This window comes from Podarcis muralis, chromosome 1 (genome assembly GCF_964188315.1).
Source record: "Podarcis muralis chromosome 1, rPodMur119.hap1.1, whole genome shotgun sequence".
Taxonomy (NCBI): domain Eukaryota; kingdom Metazoa; phylum Chordata; class Lepidosauria; order Squamata; family Lacertidae; genus Podarcis; species Podarcis muralis.
Window position 1 is genome coordinate 56,137,412 of NC_135655.1, and position 18,134 is coordinate 56,155,545.

Genomic DNA, 18,134 nt, shown 5'->3' on the forward strand with positions numbered 1-18,134 from the left:
AAAACTGCTTCACTTGGCAGGAAGTTTCTTTTTTTAAATTTTTTTCTCCTCCCCACACCCCACTCCCATTTAAAAAACTATTCTTGACAGCAAATGCATGATTGAAGTGACCATATCAAGCTTGTCCACTTGTAGGGAAATGGGTTTCCCTTTTGGCCGTGAAATTAACTGGATACCACTGAAGACAAAATGCTCGACAGAGTGGATGGAACTTTGATTCAGTATGGCAAGACTTCTGTTGTATTGTTAATAGGAACAGATTCAAAACTACAACAGATCTGAACAACCTGTCACCCACCCATTCTGAACACTAAATATAATGGGGTTATATCAGTCATGATTTATTGAGCCCTTAATGGGCTGCGTTTGGCTTTGTGGGTCACAATTTATATGGCCTTATCAAAAATATGGAGAAAAGCATTATATTAAAAAGCAGTATGACTAATATATTCAACATGATAGTAAATCTTACATAGAACAGGTGCAAACCTACTGATAAGTGTTGTGGCATGCTCTCTGACCATTCCAGTGGTAACTTGGGGAGGAGATTCATTCAAGTCCTATTTAAACTAGAGAAAATTGCCTAGTAGGAATAATTGGTGGAGAGTGCACTAAAGTATATGTTTGCAGCCTACTTATGTTTCGAATTCACTGCTAAATCCAGTTTAAAAGGTTAGGAATTATTAACACACAAGAGGAGAAAACCTTCACTCTGGCACATTCTTGGTTCAGGTTCAGGGTGTAGAATTAATACCAAGAAACTTAATAGGATTCTGCCTCGTAACTATGGTGTATTATTAAAGCCTAAGAAAAACATGTTCTCTCTTTTATGAAACCTTGTAATACCACATTTATAGTACAGTGTCCAGTTTGAGGAATTTTATCTGAAGGAAAAGTGGGTATGGTAAAGAGATGCTGCAAAGATGAATGTGCAATCAGTGAATGAGCAATTAAAAGGGAAATATCAAGAACTGTACAAAAAGATTACAATTTTATTTAGATTGCAGAATTTAATTAATGAGATTGACAGATTGATCAATGCAAGTTTCTGCCCCACAATTAGCCACTAACCTTTCACTATGATGCATTCTCAGTATGCACTAGTTTCCTGGCTCGGAGCAGTCATTGACTAATATGAACTCTGAGCACGTCTCCAAGTGCTGCCCTGAAAATATGGTCACCTGTGCCCAAGAGTCAGGAAACCCATCCAAAGCAGCTGAATGGTGTGAGATTCAGAGGAGAGAAAAAAGAAGCACCTCTTCACAGAGCACATACTTACATTGACCCAGCATGTAGGGATAGTCAACAACTCGGATGCATTTACAAGGAGGTTAGACAAATTTGTGCAGAACAAGGCTATCAATGGCTATTAGTCATGATGACTGTGTACTAGCTCCAGTATTGGAGTCAGTATGCCTCTGAATGCCAGTTGCTGGAGAAGACAAGTGCTGTTACACTCATGTCCTGCTTTCTGGCTTTCCACTGGTATCTGGTTGGTCACTATGAAAATGGAATGCTGGACTAGACTAGATGAGCCTTTGGTCTGATCAAACGGAGCTCTTCCTGAGCAGTAAGAACAAGTCAATACTATGTCAGACTGAAATGGTTCTAGATAATTTGCTTACTGACCAGCCACTAAGCTGTCTATTACCTTGTCCAGAAAAGAGATATTCCCAACTGAGCTGTAGATATCTGAAACATCAGGGTCCAGGGATATCTTCTTCAGGTGGCAATGCACCTCCCACGTTTGCTTCCTATGTGAGGCATTAACCACTTCCTGGACCCACCCAATCATTCCCTCCCATCTAGAGCATAATAGTCATAATGGGCAAGCATAAGAGAGCATGTGCCCCTATCTTCACCACACACAAATCTATAATAGCGTGCACTGGAATAAGTCATTTGCTAGGTTCTTTAACACAGATTTCTTGAAGCACTCCAAGAGCATACAAACCCATCACTGCAATGGTTTAATTATGCAGAGTTGGGAATATAAACTGGTGACCCTGTAGTAGTAAGTACTACCTATTGACTGACACCCTCTTGTTCCAGAAGTCTGTTTTTCCTGACTTAAAATGTACACACAACAACTTTTGAGCTGAAATTCAGATCTGGATAGAAAGAACAGAGAGGCAGGGAATACGTATCCCCAATCCATTAAGATTTGAGCAATTTCATTACTTACATCTCTGCAACTAGGCTCACCAGCACTTTCCTGATATATAAATCACAGAGGACTTCGGATAAAGTTTCCACAGACTGATTTTAAAAAAAATATAATTTAGGGTTCCTTCTGGTGTAGGACAACTGGCCAACCACGCTAGCATATCTTTTAATGCTGCACTGTTGATATCAGAAGACTCTTTGCTCACAGCTGAATTTCACATGCACAAAAAGGTTGACACTTTTGTTTTTAAATGCCACAAACGTTAAGTTTACCTGATTTTGAGAGAGCTTTACATTAAACTCATCAAGAAATGAGTGTATAAAAGTACAATAGCTACCAAGGGCACAGGCAATGATATATGGCTCCAAGGAACTCTGCTTGTGAAAAATGGAACATGAAATGTCATTTCCATATCCTGGCATACAGCTTATTTTCCTGGAAATTTTCTAATAGTTTTGAGGGGATTAAAACAAAAAAAAGCAGTTTCTATAGCTAAGGCAGCTAAAAGTTTAATTAAATACAATTGCTTGCTGTGCTTGCCTTCCCAAACTGCCTCATGCATATTCATCACTGTAATTACAGTAGGAGAAAAAAAATCCCACAACTAATTATGCCATACTCCTTGTCTTCTACACATGCCTGGAATTTTTTGCATAATTACTACTGAAATTAATTGCAAGTTAGTTAATTTTGCACTTTGTCCTTTCATGCTTATTTGAAATTTGGTGCCCCCTCCCCTGCCCAAGTCATACACAATGGTTTACACCAGAAAACAGTGAACGCCAATATACTCTCTAATTACTTGCAATAATAAGACACGTGCTTTGTTGTAAACTTCAACATGGTGCTCTCCATAAAATACATAGTGTTTGCAAGTCATGCTGTCACTGGCCCTTTTGTTGAAATTCCTATAGCGCTCTACTGCTTGACTGACATGGCTTCAAACTACCTTGTTCTTCCCTCTGGGGAAGTATAGGATGTGGTGCGAGAGGCTGCAACTCAAAAGGAAAACCATTGTCAGGATCTTTGGCTTTTGGTTGTATTTTTAACCTTTGGAGTTTACAAAAGGAAAGATAAGGAAGCTGTACCATCACCACTAAATCATTTGTAAGATGGAGGAAGATTTTATTAGGCTTGGAAGATGTTTAAAAAGCATGCATGGTGCATGAAATTCAGAAGGCTGCATACTTCTTTTTAAAAAATAATATTTTGACAAAGTACAGTGGTGCCTCGCAAGACGAAAAGAATCCGTTCCGCGATTCTCTTCGTCTAGCGGTTTTTTCGTCTTGCGAAGCAACCCTATTAGCGGCTTAGCGGATTAGCGCTATTAGCGGTTTAGCGGCTTAGCGGCTATTAAAGGCTTAGCGGCTGAGCTGCTAAAAGGCTATTAGCGGCTTAGCGGCTTAGAAAAAGGGGGGGGAGCGGGGGGGGAAATGGCAAGACTCGCAAGACATTTTCGTTTTGCGAAGCAAGCCCATAGGGAAATTCGTCTTGCGAAGCGCCTCCAAAACGGAAAACCCTTTTGTCTAGTGGGTTTTCCGTCTTGCGAGGCATTCGTCTTGCGGGGCACCACTGTAATAAGAATAAATAAATAAGAATAAAAATATGTACCCCACTATTCCATTGTAACTATCCAACCTCCCAAAATTTCAACACCTCCTGCGATGGTTTCCGTTTTAACAGTACAAGGCTGCATACTCCTTCACCAGCAATGAAAGATAGGTTTTTAGTTGTTTTGTATTTTTTCATCAGCAAGAGCCATACTGACACTGACCTGCGCTGGCAAGCCACATAAAACAAACCTGATGCAGTAAAATCGTTTGGTTGGGAACACACCTCCAATGCCATTAGTATCCCTGAGTACCATAAAGTCCAGCTACAAACATGTTTCAAGTCCTTTAACGACAAGAGTGGTCCCCCAAACAGAATGTCATGACAGGGGAAACAAATGGGATTCTTAATGTACCAAGCAAACACTGATTCCTTGTCTTAAATAAAGTTTCTAAATGCAATGCAAATAGATACATTAGCAAGAACAGCTTGGGAATAGTTATAAATATAAAATGAGGTACATATTCACAGCACAGAGCCACCCATAAAATTCTTCTGTGAATCGGCTCTTTTAAGATTACATGGCTTGAATCCTAAGTTACTCTTCTCTTTATGCAAGGGTGGGGGTGGGGGTTCTTGCAACTCCCCAATTTGCATCCCTCGCTCTATCCCACACCATTCACAAGGGTCTCCAAACTTGCATGAGCCATGGGGACCACAGAGGGAATGCCCCATTTTGTGAGTGTGAATTAGGACCCAAGCCTTTTCGTTTCCAAGCACACAGAACTGACAGAAACCAAAGACATCTCTGGGGCTCCTTATTTGCTCAAACAATTCATAACATATGGTAATGAAAATCTGTGTGTGCTTGGCAGGCTCAGCTGCGGCACTTGGCACAATGGTGCAAATGCCAGGGTCCGTGGGCCTCAGGAAGTCTACTGGAGCTGACACTGGTTGCTGGCATCTCTTTTTCTTTTTTAAAAGTCAAGCACCAGGCAGGGATGAAGTCACCCACCATCTTCATCTTCCCAGAATGCCCTCGTGGTTTCCATTGCTTGCTACGTTTACTGGGGTAGAGGGCAAAGGGCAACTGATGCAGGGGCTCCTCAAACCTGCTGCTGGCCTTGATGTTTGGGACATCACAGTGGGCAGCTTCTATATACCCCTATTCAAGGATTTTGTGCTACCTTTGAGTCATTATTTTTCTTCAGCAATGTTTTGGAGTTCAAGTCTTCATAAGATTATGTTAACTCAAACATTTATGCCAACAGTTCTCCAACTTTGTCCCCCTTCACACCACTTTAAAATTGCTCAGGGAGGGGGCTGTGGGGGGCAGGTTGGTGGACCACTGAAGAAACTTTTCTTCTTCAAAATTGTCAAAACCAGCACTGTATTATGAAAATCATGGGAACCAAGCCAGGCTGCTAAGAAGGGCTACTTTAACTGTTACCAGGGAATTTGCAACTTATAAGGGAAATTAGACTACATCAGCATCATACTGCAAAAATCGCAGGCCCTAGACAAGGCTTTGTTAGCCTGTTTGATAGGTCCAGTTCTTGTTTTGACAATAGGCCCACAGGGCACTGGGAGAGGGAGCAGCAAGTGTCGGTCTCAGTGAACAACTTGCTCTTTTAAATTCTGTGAGAGTGATGGCTTTCATACATCCAGGACCAGAGCACCTCTCCCCCTGGTTCTACCCCTTTTCTGGGGGAATGGGAAGCCTTAAAAAGGGGCAGGCATCTGATTTGGAGCCTAGCACTCTCCATACTGACAAGGCCTGCAGGTACATTATTAAGCTGACATGAGGATATGAGTCACTGGTATGGAGAGGGGCAGTTTCTCAGTGGGGGCTGGCTCCATAGGGATGGACTCCATAGGTCCTGATCTCAAGGCTTTGATCCTCAGGCTGCAGCTTAGGTCTAGTCACAATGCTGGAATGATAGATTGGAGCCTCTGAGTCAAGAGTTGCAACCCAGGCTGCTACATAGGGTAAGGGTCCTGACATCTGTCTCCAACACCAGTGACAAATCCGACTGGACTTTCTTCCCTGGAGCCAAAGTTCAGGTTGTTACTCCAGCTGGGAGTCCTGACAAATGGTCTCAATCTCTGTTGTCAGGGGAAAAAACAATCAAGTGCAGGGTCAATTACAATTGCTCTTGATGGTTCCACAACATCTGCATGGGCCATCTGAGTAGAGCTCACAGAGTGCTTTGGATAACCCCTTCTTACACAGGCTTTGGGCATAACCAGAGATATGCTGTAATCTTTCCAGTGATATAAGCTCTGCTTGCTCACTCATTCACATGTGGCTGTGGGCTCTATTCAGCCAGAAGTAGTTGCAGGAAAATGTATGAAAAAACACACCAGTTGCACTCTTTCCTTCCTCACCCCTGCTTACCCTCAGAAAGAATAACCACCTGTCACTGTATTTTTAGAACTATCCTGGGGTGTTACACTGTCTAGACAAAAAACAAAGACCAGAATACATAATAGTTTTTCATTGTCAACAGCTTTTATCTAGTTGCTCCTATGGGGACTTTTGCCCATAAATCAGGTTCCTGTGGAGTGAAAATCATGCCTTACGGAACAAGAGTCGAGGATGAGCTCTCCACAATTCAAACTACAGAATGCTTGCTTGCTTTCACAATTCAGCATCCTGACTTGACCCACTGAATATGCCACTCATCCCTCCCCCACAACTCTGTTACACACAGGTAAGCAGCTACTATTATGACTATAACAGTATCACTTGTCATTCACAAAGTGCTTTACGATTTTAGCTTTAACCCTCACAACTCGGCAGATTTTATTTTTAAGCTGCAGTTGCATTAGAAACTCACACAATACCCTGCAATGAGTGCACAGCAGAAAGGTCTGAAATTGTGTTGACTAAGTTGAAGGGTCAACCATTTATCTATGAACCCAACTGGCTCTCTCTGCTCTTCCAGGCGCTATACAGGGAGCTCCTTTTACAATGCTTATTAACAACAACTTAACTTTTCTTCCATGAAGCAAATCATTTCATCGGGATAATCTCTGGCTGTCTTTCCCAAACTGGTGCTCTTCAGTTGTGTTTGGACTACAACTATAATCATTGGCCATACTGCCTGGGGTTGATGAGAGCTGGATTCCCAAACACCTGTAGGGACAAGGTTGGGAAAGTCTCATCTATGGCTTTCTCTACCATAAGTTTATTACACACTTGGGGTAATTATTCAAGTACAACTTGGACCAGGAGACAGCAAACTTTTTCAGCAGGGGGGCGGCCCACTGTCCCTCAGATCTTGTAGGGGGCCAGACTATATATATATTTTTAAAAAATGAACGAATTCCTGAGCCACACAAATAACTCAAGAGATGCATTTTAAATAAAAGGACACATTCTACTCATGTAAAAACACGCTGATTCCCAGACCGTCCGCGGGCCGGATTTAGAAGGCAATTGGGCCAGATCCAGCCCCCGGGCCTTAGTTTGCCTACCCATGACTTGGATGGTAAATACCCACACCATTTGCCCTTATACATTATTGTTATGAACTGGAAAGTAATCACCTGAATCCAGCTTTTCCAAGAGCATCAGACCAAAGGAAGGGGAGATGCTTAGAAAAACGATATTTCCCTTACTTGCCTAATTCAGACCGGGAAGACTGGAAAAACTGGGAAACTTTGTCCTATGGTACATCAAAGTGAGCTAAAATAATCCCCAGCTCATCTGGCTCTTGCCTTCTACTACTCCAATAATTCCTGTTGCCTCAGACACTCCTGCCATATAATGACTTAAGCGTCATTCTAATATAAAGAAGGTACTGCAGAGAGAGAGAGAGAGAGAGAGAGAGAGAGAGATCCCCTGACAGTAATGTGGGAAGAAGCCATTACTGAATTGAGTAAGTGAGGCTCAGTGGAGTGTGTGGCTTTTCATGAAAAGGTATGATAGTGACATAATACACCTTCCACTGTGATTTTTTTTTTTTATCAAGTAGCAATGTGAAGATATATGTGAGTCTCTGACCATTTAGAAAGAAGTCACATAGCCAAATCAGATTCGCTAGATAGTGTAGGAATATTGCTACCAATTTGCTGTATCAATGGAGAGACGGCTGCAGCTCAGTGGCAGAGCATCTGCTTTGCACGCACAGTGTCCCAGGTTCAATTCCCAGCATCTCTAGTGACGGCTGGAAGAGAACTCTGCCTGGAATCCTAGAGAGCTGCTGCCAGTCAGTGAAGACATTGCTAAACTAGATAGGCCAATGGGCCGACTCAATATAAGGCAGCTTCCTATGTTTCATTAGAAGTGGTGAACCAATGGGGAATGAATAAGCAATGAGCAGGAACACCCAAAAGTGTATACATGAAGATGGTGGGCAGGAACATTTCAGCACCCCCAAACAGCTCCATTTAAACAGGTTAATGTTGGGTGCTGCTTTATAGCCATTTAATACCAGAATATAAGTTCAAGTTACCATATTTGATTATAAAAGGGTAGTTTCATGCCTTTCTTTTTAGGCCGCTATTTAGTGCTCCTGATTCTCTTCCCTGGTATCCTGACTGGGTGTTTATCTCAGTTAGAATGACTATAATGTATTTGCACCTATTGGTGAAAATAGTTTTTTTAAAATGGTCTCCCCCCACCTTTCTCATTTTTCCCAACCCACTATCTGAAAAATTGAGATATTCCATCTCTGAGATGTTCAGCAGCAGAGAAGATTTTTTCTAGACGTCTCTTAACATGGTATGCAAGCTGAGAAAATTCCTTTTGGAAATTAATCTTCCTGCCTGAAATCTGATAGCTTCCTGTCTTCCTTCGCAATTTATACTTTTTCTTCTTCTCTCTCCACTTAATGGAATTAACATAAAGCCTTTTCATGAACTATATAGCCTGATAAAATGGGCAGTTAAAACTATAAATGATTTTAAAGTGAGGGTTAAATGTACACCGGATAGCCCCATGGTCTGTACTGCTAAACCATACGCCTCTGGCTCATATTAAACAATATCAGTTTCTAAACCAAAACATAAAACCAACTCTGTATTTGGAGGAAGAAAGCAAGGCTGTTCAAAAATGCATTTGGCTGAAGGTTCTTCTGGCTTGTTATTTTAATACTGTCCCCTTTATAGCTGTGTTTTATGTTATGTTTCCCATTTTAGTAATTCTGTTTTATTATGAGGCTGTGCTTTGTGGTTTTTAGACCCACTACCTGGAATACATGTTCTTTTAGTACACTCTCTCCAGTAACAACCTGAAGCCTAATGCTGAAGGTATCATCAAACAGTATCATCAAACAGCTCTTTACCACCACTATTAATCAGTTGGTTAGTCGTTGGCTCATCTCATTTATCATATAATTTTCTGGTTTTGTTCTATAGCTGATTTTAGTCTGCACAGTCAGTATAAGCCCACGGCATAATGAAGTAGCAGATTCACTGAAATCAACAGGCTTAGATTACTTAAGTCCAGTGATTTCAATGGATCAACGTTGAATAATGTTGGATATCTGTTAGTCTCACTGCAAGAGACCAAAATTGCCACCCCGCTGGAAATATTTATACCACGGTGTGGTCTGGTTATGCTCTACGCTATTGCCTTTTGCTAAGATGTTATAGGATGGCAATGTGATTTTTGGTGACTACTTTGTCATTACTAGGGATTTAAACTGCCTTGGGTACAGTAAACTAAAAATGTGGTGAACACATTAAAAATGAAATGAAATGTGGTTTCGTGGATTGGTGAAAAGCTTCGTGTTTTCTTTATATTGTGATGTTACAAAGCAACTTATTATTATCCATGTAGGGAATGAAACGGTTTCAAGTCTCCTCCAACACCTCCCCCCCCATCTCCGTTTCCTGGAGTAATGCTTCTATAAATGTTTTTTGTATCTGGCAAACACTCCTGCACAGGATTCAACGGAAAGTGTAATGTACACAAACCTCATCAAGAAGCTACCTATTACTATAAGGATTTAAAAAAAAAAATTGCACAAGAAACAAACCCTGAAGTAATATAACATGTAGTTAAAAATACATCGAATGCCTCAGGCCTTGGGCTTGATATTTCCACATAACCATTTCTTACTCTCATGATTGACAGGTGAGAACTGTGAAACCTTCCAAAAATACTTATATCAAATTTTTTTCATATCAAGTACTACTGCATCACCATTGATTCATGATCACTATAACCCTTTTATGATAGCACAACTTAGAATGAATTTAACTTAACCCTTATAATCTTGGTCCGTTGTCAACATGTTGCTCTGCTATTTAAATATACGCACGCACACAATTATGTTAAAGGACACACACATTCTGAACTGTTCAAAGGTTTGCACCCATGTTTATTGTTCTGCTGTTGGGTTATACTGTATCTATTAAACTGTGAAAGCTTTCAGGCTAAAGCAATTTTAAGTTTATGATCCTACTTGTTGTTGTGTTATTTTTTTTAAAAAAGCTAATGAAATACGTGCTGCTTATAGCAAACTGCTATCCCACCGGGAGGCATTTTCATTAATATAGCTTGTTCAAATAAAAACAAATGCAGTTTCCCTTGATCTGTCAAGCAGTTCTATTGTAGTCTGAATGCAAGGAAATTAAGGTACACACAAAAATATGGGCGAGGTCTTTTCAGAAAAGGCCTGTTAGAATACAGTCAATCCCATCAATCCATTATTATATTTGCATGTATCCTTTGCCTGTAACTCAGCATCATAGTAAGGAGCTCCAGGGAATGTATGTGCAGAAGCAGGAAAGGTGTTTTCCCCCCCATAGAAGGGAAACACAATTTGATACTAAACAACAGCTTGCCTCTTTGGCATCAGAATCTCTTCTATTCAAAAGTGTTCCTGCCAAGCATGTGCTTCCTAGTCCAACCTCTGCACCAAAGTTCTTCCATATAGAAAAATGAAATAAATTATCAGCCACCTATTCCATGTGATCCATGTTATACTGATCCACTAGGTTGTTACTATTTCTTTTCACTGTTGCAATTAATTCCCCTATTCCTCCCCCCACCACATCCTCATTTTTTTAGCACCTGGAAACTCTACTTCATTGAACTTCATTGAACTTCATTGAACACTATTTGATAAAGAGCTTCAGGGATTTTCTGCAACATATGCTGATGTTCTAATAGTTTTATTTTCAAGTCCGCATGAAAGTTGTTGTTGTTTTAAATTCAGTCACTGTCTGATTCTGACCTTGTAGCCTGTTCTTTGTAAAATCATTTTCAACTGAAGGAATGATGCAAGGGAAAAACCTGAGCCTGACAGATGTGCCTGCAGAAGCTGGCTGGCTGAGCAAGTCAAAGCACATCTATTCTAGATGGAAAGAGACTGTCCATTTTGCTCCAGACCAGATCAGGAGAGGCAAGGCTTGTTAAGGGGAGAGAGAAGGCAAACATGACAAATGAAGAACTCAAAATCTGCTCAAATATGAGCTGTGCCACAAAACAAAAAGAACAAGCCTACATGCATTCTCAGTAGGTTTTTTTTCTCTCTCTCAACTTATTTCAAAATTTCATTCCCCTTGGATCTACTTCCTTGTTTTCCAGTTTTCACTTCTCCTGCGTCATTAGTGATTGCATTCACTTACAATAAACTATGCCTTATTGTTCTGTGAGATGCATCCCAGGATCATGCAACCTTGCTTCTCCTCCCTTGGGGCAGCTGTCAGATCAGAATTAGCATTCTGTCTCAACTCAGACCAACTCATTTATCTTAACTATGATTTATTGAAACATTAAGCAAGGCTAGATGTTAGATCATTTTAGGAAACCATAGTTAAGACTAACCACACTTTTCAATGCTGACTTCCTTGCAGCCACACTGGAAGAGGGGAAGGGATCTGGCATGTAATGATAAAAAGGGAGGCTACCCTCTGACTCCTCAAGTAATGGTTAGAAATGGGCAAACTTGTAGTTAAAAGTCAGGATACTGATGGCTGCTAAAGACCTAAGGGCCAAAATTCATGTGACAATAAAATGATGCACTGCCATACCCTCCCCAAAAAATGGACTTGAGGATCGCCATACCAAAAAAGTTGGGAACCACTGCTCTGCTGGAGAAAATAATCCTCACACTGTTTATACTGTTTTAATACAAGACTCTTCTAATGCTAGAGCTATTTTAATACATTTCAATGGTTTTGCTTTTGCATTGTATTTTATTTTAATTTTCTGTGAGCTGCCCAGGGAATATGCATTATTTATTCAGCGGCCTACATAAATATAGTAAAATTCATAAATAAAAGTTTAACCCAGTAATTCAGCGTAGACATTTAAAAGCCTTCTGAAACAGAAATATTTTTGCAAGCTGGCTAAAAACAGGAAGAGATGTTTCTTGGCGGGCCACTTTGGGCAGAGAGAGGATCAGCAGGGGTCCTGCCACCCAAAAGGCTTCACTTCTTATCACCATATTTCAGCCTCACTAGACTATGGCACTTGAACCAGGTCTTTCAGCTGATATTGTCAGCAAAGGGGGAGGTACTATTGCAGAAGAAGCCTTTCCCTTTAAGTACCATAGGCTGGTGTCAAGTGGATTGAGACCAGCATTTTGAAGTACAACTGGAAACAATGTGGAAGCCCATAAGACTTTCAGAAGGCTGGCATATGTTTTCTGCAGCCTCTTCTGGTTAATCATCAGCCCGCAATATTCACACCAGTTGAAATTTCCAAAACATTTAAATAGCAATTTTTCTTTCTTCAAAGACAGGGAAAAAAGATTCCTTATTCTACTCTGAGCCTGCCTCCTAGCACTTGCCATGTTTCATCAACATTGGTTGACTTCAGCATGGCAAAGCTTTCAGATAGCTAATCATAATTATTTTAAAAGCACAATCATTGTGCAGAAGTGTGGAAATGGATTGGTGGTTTATTGTTCAGAGACTACTATAAAACTCAATAATTTTTCCAGTCTCTGTTCTTTCCGCTTGGCCTTTTCAGCTGAGGAAGTTATACACTTCAAGGTAATTTTCCTGACCCCATTGCGATTTTTCTGCCTGACTAGTCATTTGCTTGAAAGGAAAATTGCACTAATACAATAAATTTTGTAAGGTTAAGGCTGATAATCACCAACTTCTTTCCATCTTTTGATAGATACAACTATCAGATTTCAAAAGGGAAATGGAATACCTTTAGTTCACAAGTATTCAAAATAGATACACACTATATTCTAAAACCAATACTAAAAAGAAATTTCCAAAATAATGATTTGCGTAAATCATTTTTTAAAATCTACAAATCACACTATGCCAAGCCCATCCCACCAAACAATCTGATGTATGAAAGAAGCCCCATCAATTCTTTCTCATTCATATTTTCTACCACTGCTAGCTGATACTACTGGATTTTATAGAGTTAATAAATTATTTCTATCTACAGAAAATGTAGTGGCTGCAATAAAATTGTCAAATGGCTAGAGAAGATATCTGGTATTTAACCATAACAATACTTCCTGTATCTTTCCCAGACAGTTTTCTCACATATTATTGTTTGGGTGTTTTTTAAAAAAGGAATTCCATTCATGGTCCTGGTCTAAGGAAAATATATCCAAATGCTATTGTTTCCTCTCTTAAAAGTTCGTTTATTCCCTTAAGTTTCCCAATTACCTCATGGGGTATGAGTTTTCATTTCAAGCTGCAGAGTCTGCTGTATCTATCAGCTTGATAAAAATTCAGATATGCAGAAAGCTATCCATACAACAGACTATCGAAAGATGTCCACCCAAAGATGTATAAAACGAAGGTGCAGAAACAAAACTGTGTGGCCTATCCAAGATGTCTAGCCTGATGAAAGAAACCACTGAGTAGGCCATGTAGTGCCAGGACTTAGAGGGCCAATTATCTCATGTCTGGTCACAGGTGGGCAGTAGAATGGACTTGGCAGATTCAGAATCTGCAATCTCAGAACTGTACACACACCCCTTTCTCTGTAGCTGAGTTTACTTTGCTTTTCTCTCACTTTTAGTTGGTGACTTTCTACTCAAATAGCAGCAATTAGTAGTGCATAAATGCTTTCTTGGGCCCGTCTGCTCCCAAAGGCCTGAAATGCAAGTTGTTATTCAGGATGCCATGCTTAACTTGGGCTTGCAAAATAGAATTATCTCTCTCTGTGGGACTTTGTTTCATGGAAGCCTATTTCTAGAATCTGGCTATTCAAGTTTTTCCTACAAAAGTACAGAACGTAATGCAAAAGGTGGAAATGCAGTTGACTTCTATTTATCTTTGTTTACTTACAGCAGAGGAATAAAACAATGAATACATTATATTTTTGGCATTAACATTCAGCAACGTTCACTACTCATACTCTTGTCAATTGAAAATACATGCAAATATAGAAAGGCAAGAGGGGAACTGCACCTTTACATATCTTGCAGGAAATGAATGAAAATGTATGAAGCAGTGACATCTGAAGCGCAAACTGTCTTTTGAAGAATGCTGCAGACTAAATGGATTTTGTATTAAATTCAAATTTGGTTAGCAGTGAGGTCTTTTGAAAAACAAAGCTATTTTAATTTCAACAGGTTTTTTTGTGGTTTTAAAGATTGGTTTTATGCAAGATATAAACAAATTTTCAGAGAGAGATCCAACTACATTACCAAAGGCAGGAATGGGTGTTTCTCCACACGTACGGTTTGAGATGCGTCCGGGTAGGTATTCTTTGTAGGATTTGTACTACTCATGCATGAAGAACTTTTGCAACATCCACATGATTTTATTGGTATCAAAATGCCACTCCCCCCAATTTAATCTGGATTTGTTATTTCACAGGGAAATCAAATATTTTTTATTGTTTTTTACCTGTTGCCCATCTGTTGCCAACAACCCATTTGCAGTATGTCAACTATCTGTTAGCAAATTAAGTCCCATTCTGGAAGCACCCTGGATGGCTTGTTACTGGATTGAATTCCTTTCATAATCAGAATTTGGTACTTTCAATATGGGGGAGCTTTGCTATAGCCTGCTGCTCATTTCCTAACTCATATTTGAATAAGCTTGAATAATAATGCATTAAAACCATCTCTTTCACTGCTGTCACATTCTCCCTCTTGCACCCAATCTACCTCACCTTCTCTCCTTAGGAGAGGAGAAAATCCCAATACCACACTTTATGCAACCTTTTGTGACATAGGAAATTTATTTCTTGCCCTAGCAAACATGTAGGGCATAGGTAGGCAAACTATGGCCCGTGGGCCGGATTCGGCCCAATCGCCTTCTAAATCCGGCCCATGGATGGAATCAGCGTGCTTTTACATGAGTCGAATGTGTCCTTCTATTTAAAATGCATCTCTGGGTTATTTGTGGGGCATAGGAATTTGTACATTTCCCCCCTTCAAAATATAGTCTGGCCCCCGACTAGATCTGAGGAACAGTGGACTGGCCCCCTGCTGAAAATGTTTGCTGACCCCTGATGTAGGGCTTAGGAGATTAGGCATGTACCCTCCACTCCCATATGGAGTGTTTCCGCTTGCACTATGGAATTTTCCCTTCTCTGCTCCCATCATGTCCCCTGAAACCAGCTCGGGATGTGTGTGATAAAAGAACCGTCATCACAGTGTGCAGGGTGAGAAGAGGGGATCATTCCATCTGGCAAGCTGCAATGCTTGTGTAGAAGGGACGTTCGCTATAGTGTGGCATGAAAGAAGTCCACAGTCCATTTTTGCCCTGGAGTATTTGGAAGACCTTGGGCAAGTCACTGGCTCTGGCTGCAGCTCAGCAGTCCAATGAAAACAGTTTCTTACCTCATTACGATGTTAAGAGGATGAATAATTAAGAACATTTTGACTCATTTAAGGGTGCTATAGAAATTAATTCTAACTAGGTTAATAATTTTTATGTAGGTAGTCAGCCATAAAATATCATGATGCTACTACTCATATATATACAGACTCATAGGAATAGTATTTTGATATGCATAAGAAGAAAAAGACACATGGTGCACAATTAAAATAATTGCCTGTTATCTTAAGCCTATGTTTGAAGTGGGAAAAGTACCATTTCCCTGCAGCTACATTTGGTTCGGAGACTGTCAAAATGACCACAATCATTAACATTGTAACTGCCCTACCAGATCATTTGCATATGAATATCGGAGCACCTTCGACCACTGGAATGCCAGAGGAGGGTCAAGAAAATAAAACCAAAGGAAGGAAAAGGAAATATTTCCCCCCATTATAATTACCAGTAATAATTATTAGAAGAGTAGTTTTTTCAAGTGCTTACTTTTACTCTGTATTACTTATATTTGTATGCTGCACTGGCTCTGGTATTGATTTTAATGAAGAGTTATAAATTACCTAAATCAATCATAGAATTTCCATTCATGCACATCAGTGCACCTGATTTTTGCAGAACCACCCACCCCTGGCCCCAAACACAACCATCATTTATTTATTTGTATTTACAGACTGCCAACAAATGGTCCCAGTGCAAGTTACCAAAAAATGTAATAAATTAAACTCATAAAATAAAAATCGCAAGAAACAACTCATATCAAAATAGCAGTGCCTGACAATACAGGAAGAAATAATTTATTGGGGGGGGGGCTGACAAAAATTGGGTGCCCTGACTCATTTAAGCAGAAACATTTCTGCTAAAGTGAAGTCGCCATTAGATACAACCCAAAGAAAGTATTTCTAATGTGGTCCGGCCTTTTAGTTTAGCTATACCTGAAGTAGAAAAGAGTTAATCTGAGTTAAGCAGACTGAAAAGGAACAGCTGATGCTATGCAGAAATGTTTGTTGATTGTGACAGAAATAGGAGCAGCAAAAATAGGATATACTTAAGCTATTTTCGTGAACACTTCTCTCCACCACCACCCGCTCACTAAAAGACTAGGAGTCTTCTGCTATACAGCAGTCTCTGAGGATTATGTAAACTTTCATTCATATTCAAAAGGGCACATTCCTTCAAATCCCAGCGGATGATAACAGCATGCTTACCGATACACTATTTTAGTTCTGACAGATGCATTTTTCAGACCAAACCCATTTGTTTGAACAGAGAGGAAAAGCCACAGAAATCTCAAGTTAGATTTCCAGCCTCATTTTCCTTTTTCTCCTGTGCCAGAGGGACTGAAGAACACAACTGTCTGACAGAAGGCTGGCCACTTGGGAACATCACCAGGCGAGAGTGAGGGGAGAAGAAAATTTCCAACAGTGTACAGGCAGCTGGACCAACTCCTACACCAATTACCTGCATCCAATGCCAGAAGGCATAACAAAATGGCAAAAGAGCAAAATCTTCCGCTACTATCACTTTTTTTTTTTTGCTGTGATAACCAGGCAAGCAATCTTAGAAAAAAAGGGGGGGGGCAAGAAACAGCCCTTGTGGAGAACATTCTGTGGGCTGCATATATGCTAGCGGTGAGCAGGAAAAAGTGACAAAATAGGTAGAGCAATAGAAGTGACCAGTGCTTTTTTTAGCTGGCATTTGCCAGAACTCAGCTCCGGCACCTCTTAGGTGGATTCCATTGCCATTATAAGAGAACAAGGGAGGCATTCATGGTGAGTTCTGGCGCCTCTTTTTCCAGTGACTCTTACCTTTGTAGATTCCAGACATGGAAAACACAGAAGTTTTGACACCCACACCCCCATTCAGCCACCCCACGTTTCCACCTTCCATCCAGGCAAGCATTATTCCCACAAAAGAACACATTGCAGTTGGCCAAAAGCACTAGACGAAGGTGCACCATTGGAGAGGGGATGTGGCGTGGCTTAGGGATAGTCCTAAGTGTTGGATAGAGAGGCTTGGAGTGCTACATTTGGCTCCCAAGCCTGAGGTTCACCACGTTTGCCTGACAAGCATTTCAAGCCTCTGCCTTTGTCTCAATTGAATGTTTTCACCAAAGGGACATTGGGATCAGTAGGCAAAATGGGGAAAGATGTGATGCTGCACATCTAAAAACAGCCATCTGAGTACTGGAGTCTAAATAAACAAAAGTTGCTGAGGAATCCTGTGTATGCTAACTCAGAAATATCTTCAATGATACTCAGTTCCTCAGTAAATAGGTATAGGTTTTGTGAGCTTATATTTGTCAGCACAGTAGCTACTTAATTTTAATTCATGATGTCAAGAGGACCAGAGGTCCAATGCAAGTGTACATTCCATGGAAATCAAAGGCAGGGCTGCATGCTCTGCCTTTGCACAGCAGTGACTGGCAGCAGGAAGGAGACCAACGGACCCTTCTCTTGGCCACCACCTTCCTCCTCTGGTTCTTCCCTCCACACTTTCTGCCTACCTTGAGCTCCAGGCCTGTGCATATGATGGAAATGGAACCCACCCTGCAGAGAGGCACCGAGGAAAATGAGGGAAGGGAAGGGTTAAGCGGCCTTGTTCTATTTACTGCTTCTCTGCTGGAAACCCTGCCTTGCTGGCCCCACTATGCAAGGGAGAAATGGCAGCCAGGTAGAAAGTGCAATGCCCAAGA

At 40.6% G+C, this 18,134-nt stretch overlaps 1 protein-coding gene across 7 annotated transcripts in view; it reads right to left on the reverse strand.

The window, feature by feature from the left end:
* The window catches only part of LDLRAD3 (low density lipoprotein receptor class A domain containing 3), a 121,745-nt gene that overhangs the window by 18,881 nt on the left and 84,730 nt on the right, over positions 1–18,134 (reverse strand). For 3 of the 7 annotated variants that reach the window (XM_077929100.1, XM_077929112.1, XM_077929108.1), the window contains exon 5: positions 6,716–6,857. The exons of the other annotated variants lie outside the window; for them this stretch is intronic. In XM_077929100.1, coding sequence (XP_077785226.1) covers positions 6,716–6,857 — 142 coding nt within the window. The remainder of the gene's footprint in view (positions 1–6,715; positions 6,858–18,134) is intronic. 7 annotated transcript variants of the gene reach the window in all.